At 40.1% G+C, this 12,521-nt stretch overlaps 1 protein-coding gene across 1 annotated transcript; it reads right to left on the bottom strand.

The window, feature by feature from the left end:
- Nucleotides 1-644: 644 nt before the first annotated feature.
- Ost48 (dolichyl-diphosphooligosaccharide--protein glycosyltransferase non-catalytic subunit Ost48) lies at nt 645-11,322 on the bottom strand. Its single transcript, XM_080279726.1, has 10 exons — nt 11,293-11,322; nt 8,987-9,099; nt 8,276-8,412; nt 6,961-7,125; nt 6,217-6,421; nt 5,805-5,923; nt 4,440-4,595; nt 3,530-3,679; nt 2,788-2,868; nt 645-1,345 (listed from the first exon to the last, which is right to left on the bottom strand). Exons 1-10 carry the CDS (start codon nt 11,298-11,300, stop codon nt 1,190-1,192), a joined length of 1,290 nt encoding a protein of 429 aa, XP_080135852.1. The 5' UTR covers nt 11,301-11,322; the 3' UTR covers nt 645-1,189.
- Nucleotides 11,323-12,521: the final 1,199 nt, after the last annotated feature.

Consider the following 12,521-nt stretch of genomic DNA (forward strand, 5'->3'; position numbering starts at 1 on the left):
AAGTTTTAAGTTTATGGAAGGCCTTGACCATATATACATGTGTAAGCCTTTTTTATATCATCTGATGGCAATTAGCCACGATACTGGGTGCCATTAGTTCCAAAATCACCAGTGTGCCACCAATCTGCTTTGCCAAGTCTTTTAATAGATGTATGCCCTTACTGTCACCAACCTCACCCTAGGACTTGGGTATGAACTCAGAATTTTCACTCCTCCTAGGCCATCTGCCATCCATGGATGACTGCTAAATACCCCAGGAAAGAGATCATAGTTATGAAGAAGAGATATGTATATCAAGTACTCTCAACCCGAACTTTGTGTATATGTGGATGAATTTCCCACTGGGAGTATTGTGGAAGGCCAGCTACTGGGCTTTTGATCCAACCACTCCCATTACAGCAGAGTACCTCCTAGGGATGATGCTAACCATCCAACCTATGTGAAATACAACTATTTAACAGTAACCGGATCAAACATAAAAAACCACCACACTGAAGGGAATAAGTGCTCATTCTCCTCGTGTTCTGACACACCCTGCTAAGTGGGATGACAAAGGCACTATAAAACAATGGCATCATAGGGGCCAAAGGAATGGAAAGGGTTAACTCTTATAGCTACAATAACAAAAGCATGTGATACAGACAATGAAACTTTTATTTAAACAACTCTTTCAGCAACAAGTACAAACTCAAGCACCCCTAATGTTCAGTAAACCTGCAACACATGACAAAATGATGCTCCATAAACCAAGTACAGACACACTTCAATATATCCTGTCAGCTACGGTACTTTAGGAAGTCAACTGTTGTTGGCAACAACCCGTTTCATTAATAAATACTTCAGCTGGAAAATGTTTTATCCTATAACAATTTATTGGGAATGTATATGAACTTGACATCTGTTTTACTTTCAATTTCAGACAATAAAAGTGCATGAAGTTGTCAATACTGAACAAGTGACTTACAAGACTCAAGGATTTTCTAAACAATATGAAAACTGTTAACACCACAAAAGTATCTTACAGATTACAGAATGTAGTGCTTCGAGTCAGGCAATTTCCCCTTGCTTTTTAGGCTCCTTGTGACTAAGGAAGACCAGCGAGAAGAAAATGACACCAACCATAATGGAAACTGAAGCATAACACCACAAAAGTATCTTACAGATTACAGAATGTAGTGCATTAAGTCAGTTAATCTCCCTTTGTCTTTTGCGGCTCCTTGTGATGAAGAAAGACCAGCGAGAAGAGAAAGACACCAATCATCATGGAAAAGGCTGAAGCATAGTAGGGGTACGCACACTCAATGAATCGCTCATACTCCAAATGTGTGAATGGCCTCACCGATACCTGTCATAATAACAAAAAATACATGCATGTTGTGAACAATACAGTACAATTTCAATTATACTGTATGGATTGACCAGATTAAGTATATACAAAGAAGCACATGACAAGAAGTTGGGCATATCTTTTTAAACTTTATACCTGATAAATTGATTATCTGGATGGTAATGCAGATCAGAACTTTAATGTAAAGTACCATGCCAAAATAATTAAAGCAGATAGTTTGGCCTATGAGATAGAATCAGGATTCTGGGGGCTTGTATGATGTGTGAATTAGTGTCTAGTCCATATTACTAAGCTTTCTGTTGATCTCCCTGTACACTTTCTCTTTTCTTGTTTTTTTTATCCTACCTCAACCCATCCTTATACTGTACTGGGAAAACTGTTAGGATGATGGGGATGAAGCTTAAGATCTGCTTTGAATGTTAGGGCCTGGGGGATACGAGAAAATGGAACTAGAGACTTTGCTTAAGAGTTAAACTCCTCAACTATTAATTAAAATATGGTACAAAGAACTCTCAATTATCCAGCATAATTCAGCCATCCCCTAAGCTGAATAAAGCAAAACACCAGAAATTGTATTATATCCCCCCATCGGCTCAGTATTCAGCGTCAAGCCTGATATTGTGTTACTGTCTGTCTCAACCCTCTATCCTAAAAACTTTCCCATGAGTAAAAGTTGAAAATTAAACATAAAATATGATCAAGTAATGAAAAGGTACAGTAATACAGTGCCGGTTGGCTACCGATTACGAGCCAGCTGATATTCCTCAACGCCAGATATTGCATAGAACCGCCAGTTACATTCCATTTCAGCACCGGCTATTGCTTAATTTCGCTGGATATTGCTTTAATAGAGCCGAGCCAGCATCGCCAGATATTGCGTTGGGCTGGATATTGCAATGACAAATAATAGAGAGTTTACTGTACAATATGACAGTGAACAGAATAATAACATGTAACGTAAATAATAAAACGAACACTAAGAAATGGGCAAATAACTGAAATTCTCAACAAATCTTGTAGCTACATGTAGTTGCACCTATGACAATTTACTGTCAGATCAGTACAGCACCAAATGGCAGTGTATGGCACTGTACTGTAATATATACCTGGTATTTGAGCAATACTCTCAATCTTAACCTACCTCACCCTATCTTATGTGGGAAAATGGAGTCAGGATGATGATGATGATTCAACATTCTCATTTCCATTACCTTGCTACTGAACCCTGCCTAGTCCATGAGAGGGGAATTTGAGATAAAAACACTGAGCACTTCCAATGTTGGTTGTGAAGGTACAAGAGTTTTGGTACAACATCAGTATGACCCTCTTTTAGATCCAGGTCTGACTAAAACTTATGCAACCTTTCATTAAGCAAATATATTTCATTCATATGATCTATCACTGCACTGCAAAAACAAGACATGATAATCTTTACTAACCTGAGTTGTGCTGAAGAGTCTTGTGAAGCCAACACGATTGTATTCAACCTTGAACTGATACACACCATACACATCAGGCACCTGTAAAAGCGTTAACATAAACACAACACACCTCTAGGTGTTTGTAAATGCAGCAAGATCTAAATTAAAGGAATAAGATAAGTTAGGTTGGTGAAAAGGTTAACATGAACAGAGATCAATGGACAAGAGATCATGCTGAAATGGCAGTGAAAGAAGAAATGGATGTGACTAGGTCAGAGAGGGAGATTTATGAATGTGCGGAAGAATGATATTTTAGGGTGGACTTTAAGCACAATGGTCTGATATGGCAAATGGATGCTTACAAAAGCAAGGTGTGATGTTAAAGACATAACAGAACTGGTGAAGTACAGAAACAGATTAATACACTGCCAAGATGTATGGAGATGTACAGTGTAAAGAATGTATACTGGCACCTTTTTTACCCTTTATCAGAATGGCTAGGTTCTTTCCCACTGCTAAGAAAACTGGTAAAAATAAATAAATAAATAAATTATGTATGTGGGCAGCTTTTGCCTGTGAGGTGAAGCCAAGAATACCAAAAAGCCATGAATAATGAGTGATGCTATATGACTCCCTTGAGGTGGCCCTCTGTTAATGATTACCGGTAACCTACTTTACAGTTTTCATTTTTCTGTTCTACCCATTATATTCATAATGATGGAATTTATGGATATAACACAAAATACCTGCTCCAATTTACCTTGAACTTGACTGAGAAGACACCTTCAGAACTGGGAGTCATGGTGAGTCTCACAAATGGATCAATACGAACAAACTCCATCTGCAAATCCTTTGCAATGAAGGGCTTCCACTCTCCCTCCACCAGCCTCTCAACCTTAATCTTGTACTCCTGCAATATGTTACTCATGTTGTTGAATGATGGTTGAATACTGTATCTTGCCAACAATATGCACTGTATAGGCTAAAGGGTATATTATAATGTCTGATATGATCTACACAGAAGGAAGGGAAATAAATATATATGCAGCTGCAGACTAGTATATGAAAAGTATGAATATTTAATATATGTTCAGTTTTCAAGTAGGCTAAAGGCTGATTAAGATTTCACTAACAATCCCATTAACAAAAAACTGTAAGTCTTACTAATGAAAGGGGATGCTGATACATATAAACAGTGTGCATCATGCTATCATCTGAACTGACTTTGGATTATTATGAAACCAGCAATAATTTTAATCACCTAAATCTGGAAATATACTTTTTTTTTTTATTCTTGGAACTTCCTAATGACACTCTTCAGCTTAGGCAAGGACTTGGTTATTAAAGCCAATGTGAATGGGTTGTGCTTATATCAAGGGCCAATTTATTAAAGAAACAGACATACAGTATACTATTTCAGCATCAACCTGATCCACTGAACAAAATGGAAACCCTGAGATAAAGATTTTTCTTAACACGCTATTACAACTCTCTTCTGGAGCTTTACCTATTCGACTGAATATTTCAAACCATTTATAGGGAAGGATGGAAGGAACAAAGAGTACATGGAAGAACGGAAGGAGTGAGGGAAGGAAGGAAGGAAAAGAACAGGAGAAAGAAAGGAATAAAAAAAATTTTGATCACACATAAGGTGAATACCATAAACTTACCACATCCTGCTTGATGGTATATGCTATGGGTGGCTGTTTCTGTCCCACAAGATGGTGGTCAACGGACACAACACGCAGCACACCCTCCTCCATAAATACCCATCGACTTAGGGCTTCTACTACCTTCCCATTGCCTGATTTCTCATGTCTCTCATTCTGTAATACCATACAATAAGATGACTAGCATATTCGGTAAACAATAAACTTTAATAACAGACTATCAGCTACCATCTGTTCTGCTATCTCAAGGGTTCAACTACAGAACCTTTGTTATGACATATGAATGTCTGGGCTCTTAACATACAGGTACTACATGACACTTAAATACATGTTCAAGATTAGGTTGTGATAATTACGATAGGTAAGTTGTGGAGGCTAAAACACTGTCAATGGACTGAAATGACAGATGAAGTACATACAATGATGAACGTGGCAATGACCACATCCCTTTAACTTGGCAGCTGACAGAATGACTTTACCCTACAGGTCTATGAAAAGTGCATCTAGAGTTTTACATACAGGGTACATATACTCTCATCTTACATGTCAGGACCAACTGCCTAACCCCAGGCTCCTACGCTCCTCATGGGGCAAAAAAGGATTGGATGATGGATGGATATATATGAGAAGTCGTTGGAAGACATTCAGGGAACTGTTGTCTCTCCTGACATTGAGAGGAGTCTCCCTATGTGCTAAAGGATCTTTGTATGCAGTATGTTAGGAGTGTGATGCAGTATGGTAGTGAGACCTGGGCAGTAAAGGAAGAGGATATTCGCAGGCTCAAACGTACAGAAATGACAATGATTAAGTGGATGTGCAGTGCGTCCCTGCATGCAAGGCCTGGGGGGGCTGGGTTTACAATGGAAGAGATGAGAGGTAGGATGGGACTGGAGTGTATTGGTGTTGTGATGAGGAGAGGTAGATTGAGATGGTTTGGGCATGTGGAGAGGATGAGGGATGATAATTGGGTGCAAAAAGTGAGAAGTGTCAATATTGGGGGTGGGGCTGCAAGGGGTAGACCGAGAAAGACATGGGACGAGGTCATTGTGACCTCAGGGTTAAGGAACTGAACAGGGAGGCTGCCATGGATGGTACAGCATGGAGAGCCGCCATTAGGTGACCAAGACCGACGCATGCAAGCATGTTGGAGCCTTCAAAAATGAAACGAAACAATATGTATTGTTAGTAAGATCTGCATGACAAAGGTTGCTTTATATATACTGTATACAGTATTATCAGTATATACAACCCAGCTCTACGTCGGTTAAAATGGAATGCCGCATATTGCATAGGCCTATCCAGCGCAACATTCTGATTTACACATACACCTGTGGAGTCTGGACAACTACTGATTTACACACACACCTGTGGAGTCTGTACTGAAGCCATGATGAAGGCATCCGAGAAGAACTCAAGTGAGCCAGACACTACTACTCGTGCATTGTTTCGTGCCTGCAGTGCCGCCACCAGCAACATGTTCTGACCTGTATTATATGCCATATTTGCATAAGTTCCATTGATTGATAATTAAGATTAACCATACACAATACTGTAAACTGTAACAAAGCTACAACAATCATTTATTCATTGTTTTTCCCTAAGACCATCAACTTCCAAAGCACAATGTGACTTCTATGATTTACATATGAAACACTGATTTCCAGTTACGTTAGCTATCATACAAATTTTATAGGAAGAAAGAGAGAGAGAGAGAGAGAGAGAAAAAAATATGGGTCCTCTAGTGAACCAAAGTTACAATAAGTATAAGTACTGGTACCTGTAGCATGAGGGTAGTCAGTAATGGGCTGAGTGGGATTGTAACAGTAAGCAGTAGATGGGGCCCGCAGAACTGGCAACACCAATGGATTCTCAGCATCAGTAATCAAGCCAGTACCACGATACAGCAGAGGAGTGGCATCTTTTGACCCAACCATAACTTCTGAGTCAATTAAGCCGGAACTGGGAGCAGCAATGAGTGTGTGCTGAAAATATTGATGTAAAATGAAGATGGTCATTTATGTGTCTTGATTTGTGCCCTGCCTTATTCACATGAAAGAAATACATGTGCGTGTGGAAGCTGCTTCTAATCATCATCATCCCAACCCCTTTTTCACACCTAAGGATGTGGTGTGGCAAGGTCAGAAACCAAGAAAATGCCAAAGTCCTCTAACTTTCTGCAGAGGTATAAAAACTGCGGGTGGGGGAACCCTAATCCCTGCCTCCTCTTCCCTTCTGCCATCACACCCATACAGTATGCAGGGGAAAATTTCATAATCTTTCTCCTCTACCCCAGGGATGGGTTATAATAACACCAATCAGCAAAGTAAATGGTTCCCTGCATTTGGAATAGTGACCATGTAGAGTACCGTACCATAGTGATGAGGCAAAGAAGGCTATACCTAGCTCCTCCAGTTCAAAAAGTTTCGCCTTTAATATAGCCTAATATCAACTGTATGTATCAAGAACAAAGTTGAAAAATATATCATCAGCTTGAAGGTGTAAATGTCAACTCAAAACTCACCTGTCCATCATCATTAGCATCATAATGAAGGTGGTCAATGACCGCAGCCCCCTCCTCATCCATCTCCACCCCAACCTCAGTCACCAGCTCTCGGATGAGGTCAGCAGCATCCCTTGATCCTGCCACCAGCACATTACCTCCACCGTCAATGAACTCAACAATTGTCTGTAATAGTGAACAAGATTGTTAGGACATCTATTTTTGCCTCCTCCAATATGAATTCCACAATTGTCTACAGTACAGAAAAGGGTTATTAAGACATCCACTTATCAAGTGTTGCAATCCTGTCACATAGAATGAGTGAGAGATGCTCATCTTAGCCCTTCCATTTTGTAGTGACAATCTAAATTTTAGTTCACAATGAAAATTTTAAGTTGATTCTAACATTCATCTATGTTAACACTATATATAAGAATCACAGGAAAACTTGCAACATCAGTGGTATGTCTATCTATCTATAGCCCGACGCCCTAATCCCACAAAGGGTGGCCGCAGACAAAAAGCCTCCAAGTCACTCTGTCACCCACCATTTGACTACCCTCCCCCCAACTCACCCCCCCCTCCCTCATATACCTCTCAACTCCATCCCTCCACCTCATCCTTGGTCTACCTCTCCCTCTCCCTCCCTCCACCTCACCTACATACACCCTCTTAGTCAGTCTTTCATTCTCCATTCTCTTCACATGTCCAAACCACCTCAGTGTATTTCTCTTGATCTTCTCAACCACATCCACATCCACCCCACAGCGTTCCTTCACTTCATTCGTCAACCTGTCCCTCCACGTCACTCCACATGCTCCTCTCAAGTAACTCATTTCCACTGCTCTCACTCTTGACTTGTTCCCCTCTTGCAAGGTCCATGCCTCGCTTCCATACATCAGGGTAGGGATCACAATACTATCATGCAGTGGTATATGATGCTATTAAACACAAAAATTTATAACTAAAAGTCACACCTTGCAATATACATACTTATTAGATCAATTTACAATTTTTCCTTGGCAAACATACAGTTTCTCGTGATTATTAGAGAACAGTGACAGATGCTGTCTGGGGCATGGGAGGGCCTGGGCTACGCCACTGTAGTCCAGATCATTCACAATTAAGCAGCAGGAGACAATGGTTTATCTCTAAATACAGGAAAACATCTGGCCACTTCTTGGATGGCTGTTTTCTCAATTACCATATGTAAAATGCTGCTGGGGATATACAGCCATCTCCTGTGGTTTAAATAACCTGAAGTTCCAAAGCACACTGAAATCATATGGAAAGTTTAAAAAAAATAATTACTAAATAAATTACCAAAGATTCTCACCTCAACACTGAGAGCTCCCCCAAATTCCTCTACACCTGGAGCCAAGATAACCAAGTTCTGGTACAAGTATTCCCCATAGCGAGACAACTGCAGGGAAGGGTCATCAGCTGCCTTGACACTCAGTTCATGCCCACGTTCTGGTGGAGAGGCAATGAATGTATACTGCAGTACAATCACCATCATTTCTTAAAATTTCAAGAGTATACATTGTCCTGGCTGCAGGAAATTCAATAATCTTTAGTTGTGAGGTAGGATTTTGTCTCCTCGGTAACTAGTCAAATCAAACCTCCAATCATCTACTGAAATGAAGGAAGTTTGGGATCTATGTTGGGTTAAATACAATATACCAACCCCATCACCTCCATGGCTAAATCATCAGATGGAGGGACAGGAGTCAGACTATGTACAAAAAGGCCATTACTGATATTTTATCATTATTAATGAGTCAATAACAGCAACATTTATAAATGAGCAGAAAACAGTAAATAACAATAAATGTACCAGTAACAATTACAAGACTTTGGAACAAGTACTGGTATAATGAAAGTTTTCACAACTTTTAGTATCACAATGCAGTTAAGTCAAACTTTGGTTTTAAGAAAGGCATAGTTCCTCAACAGTGGGAGTATAGGCTATTCTTTAGCTGTGCAGCACTTTTGTCCTGGACCTTGGCATCTCTTCAGTAAAAAAGGCATCAAAACTATCACTAACCTTGAAGTGACTTAAGGAAGATGGAGTGAGTTTCCCGTGTGGCAAGTGTATCCACCAAGACCAATGTATTGGTGGCAGCAGTGGCTGCCACCAATACAGATAACAATACCGGTCTGAAACAATAAATAAGCAAGTACAGTAGGCATGAGGAAATAATCAGTTTTTATCCCACATCAATCTGTGAGTCCTTTAAGTTGAATAACATCATATGCATTAGTCAAAATGATATGATCATCATCATCCGGACTTCCTTTCCCACCCTAGGCCGGGGTGAAGAGTGGCAGCATCCAGACAGCCAAAGTTTCCCCAGTTCAGCAGGCCATGCTTCCATACACTCATCATTTAAGCCCACAGAATCCTGGCTCCATCTGACATTTAAAAGGTCTCACCATGTACTGTAGCTTCATATATTGTATACCTATCCGGCAAAGTCCATCCAAACGCTGTCACATTAAAATGCGGTGCCAAATCCCTGGTCATGCGCACAAAATTTATCCAGCCAGCTCAATCTCTTGTCAGTCCCTTAGCCTTACCAACTTCCATACCTCTCTTCCTCACATTCATCCACCATATTTCTCCACCTTCTTCTTCGCTTACCTTGCCTCCTCCGTCCTTCAAATTTTTTCACCACTCTATTGTCATCCATTCTCTCCACATGACCATACCCTACCATCTCAGTACACTCTCTTCAATTCTGGTGTCCAGACTTTCTCTCTCCACATCTTTCACAAATCACATTATTCTGTATCCTATACACTCTCTGTACTCCGCATACATTCCTCAACAGTCCTATCTCCAGTGCTCTTACTCTCAACTTTTCATTTTCATGCCACACCATAGTCTCACACCATATGTTAAAGTTGGCACCAACACTCCTTCAGGTAGCTACCCTAAGTCTTGAGCTGCTGCAACACTCAAGTCCCTGTTTCTTATAAAGGCCTTCACAACACCAGCTACATTCCTTCCTTGTGTCACTCTACTTTCCACTTCTTTTGCACATTTTCCTCTCTTTTCTCTCACTATACCCAGGTAAATTGACTCTATCACCAATTCCAGTCTGTCTCCATTTACTGTGACATCACACTAGGTCATCTTCTCACTCAAAAACCATCACTTTACTCTTTTCTACATTTACTCTCATGGCACGACGCTCACAGACATCTACAAAACTCTGCACTAGTTTACCAAGCTCTTGTCCGGTATTTGGAAGTAGTACTGCATCATCAGCATTCATCAAATTTAAGATATTCCATCCATCACCACTTACTACCAATGCCATCCTTCTCTCCATTACTCATGATTTTACTTCTCTCATCACTCTATCCATTTACATATTAACAACCATGAGGACATCACACAACCTTGTCGCGCACCCACATTAATCGTGAATCCATCACTTTGATGCCCATTTACCTCATTACCATCATAAAAACTCTTGACGACACCTAGCAGCTTACCATCTACACCGTACAGCACATACGCAAAACCTCCCACACCCTTCTCTGTCTACTTCGTTGTATGCTTTTTCTAGATCCATAAATGCCACAAACACCTTATAGTCCTTCTCAAAAGCCTTCTCCTCTATCTGTCTCACTGCAAATATTTGATCCACACATCCTCTGTCACTCCTAAAGCTGCCCTGTTCAATGCTCATTAAGTCTTCTTACATCTTTCTCACTTTCTCAATAATAATTCTTCCATATACCTTCCATACAACACTCAATAGACTTATGCCACGATATTTTTACCATAAATTATCATCTGTGAATCTGGACCAATCTGACATGAGTGGATCTAGTAGTTTGACCATACGCCCTTCATCAATAAGTACAACAAACCATCCTGCTTGCTATTCCCTTCTAAATTTTTGACTGTCCATGTGGTTGGAGTGCCCTACACCCAAACTTGGGCCTGCTACCTGACTTAAGTTACTGATGCCACAACCAGGTCGAGGTCCTAAGTTACCCTATGCAAGCCTAGGCTAGGAAGCTACGATGTCATCACCTAGTCATCCTTTATTATATTATCCCGTTCCTAATAGATGGTACTCCTTGCTATTTACACCTTCACTCTGTCCAAAGAAATCTAAATTAAAACTAGTTTTTACATCCGACTATTATCTACCGTACCGGTAAGCAGAGATTTCACATTTGTTTGGTTAAAAATTATTACTTGGAAGTACAACAGGAAGGCCCTGACTGAACACAGCTACTCTGTATGAACGCAAACTTAAGGGTTCATTATCACAAAATGCATATACTGTATACCAAGTCCAATCAAGTAAAAATATGATGGTCGCAACTAACCTCAACATTTTCCGTCACCGACACGGCCCCTTTAAATACATATCACGTTTCAGCTTTTTGTACAAGATGATTGCTAAGTTTATGAAATTCTTCAAAAATAAATTCCAGATTTTCGATAATAGTTATGAATAATTCAAAACGTTGGGTCAATATTATTATTTATAACAATAAACAATCATTCACTAACTTGAATATGATAGGTACTTAGGTTTGTTGACAATGTTGGTGGCGGCTCCTGATTGGTTCATGCTGAGGCGCCTATTGGCACTCTATTTAAACTGGTATTTAGGATGCAATAGCTGATGTTCCAGAAAATAGTCATATTTGTCTTTTCATATCACCAGTATGTTGATGCTAATGGCTATTAAACTCTAAATGATAGCCATTTATTATGTATGGTTTCTAACGCTGCAGCAGACTGACTTTTTATTCTATGGTGATATTGATCCAAGAAGTGCTGATGACCTACATGTCAGCCAGCCGTGCACCAGACCAGTGTGCACTGGTCCTCAAAGAAAAAAAAAGTTTACGTAAACTGTCTTCTTACTTTCAGTTACTTTCAACTAATAGCCTCCAGTATTTCCACAGTACCAGTGGTGCCCGCAAACTCTTTGGAACGCACCGCTTCTAGGCAAACAGTTTACATCATCATCGTTATCATTATCATCATTGTCCTAGCCCTGTTTCCCACTTACATGAGATGGGAGAGGTCAGAAGCAGGAACAGAAAAGTACAAAGGCAGGAGAGCTAGCAACAGACTGAACACTTAAAGTAGATCACAGATCTATCCACACGTCATTTCATCCACGGAAAATTTTGTATCCAACTCACCGGCCAAACAATGCACAAAAAATGGCACTTTATATCGCCAGCTGGGAAGAGCTATGTCGTCAACTGTTGAGTAAGAAAGAAGAAAAAAAGAAAAGAAAAAAAAGGGGTAATTCATTTTACGTGCATTTCAGTAAACACTTTATGCATTCATTTTTGTTCTCCGTCATTTCCTTTGCTTCATCGCCTTCCATACCTCATTGATATACACAGTTGCATACACTGTCTGTCTACTCTCTTCTTGGCCTTCTTATGCAACGATTATGTAATGTGGTGTAAAAGGCCGCGTAGCCGTCAGGAACGTGTAGTGCCTCTCTTGCCTCAGTGGTCTACGTACCGTGGCAGCACAGTGATTTATTTAGTAAGCTTCGTTCTATCTTTACAGTTATTTAAGGGGACAT

The sequence above is a fragment of the Coenobita brevimanus genome, chromosome 80 (genome assembly GCF_032717465.1).
Source record: "Coenobita brevimanus isolate Jiangsu-jjx chromosome 80, ASM3271746v2, whole genome shotgun sequence".
NCBI lineage: Eukaryota > Metazoa > Arthropoda > Malacostraca > Decapoda > Coenobitidae > Coenobita > Coenobita brevimanus.

Excerpts from the sequence above, each read along its gene's own strand:
- Ost48 (XM_080279726.1), bottom strand. Across the intron at positions 7,126-8,275 it reads GGGGAGCTCTCAGTGTTGAG|ACAATTGTTGAGTTCATTGA; the intron begins GTGAGAATCTTT and ends TCACTATTACAG. Across the intron at positions 1,346-2,787 it reads GACTCTTCAGCACAACTCAG|GTATCGGTGAGGCCATTCAC; the intron begins GTTAGTAAAGAT and ends TTATTATGACAG.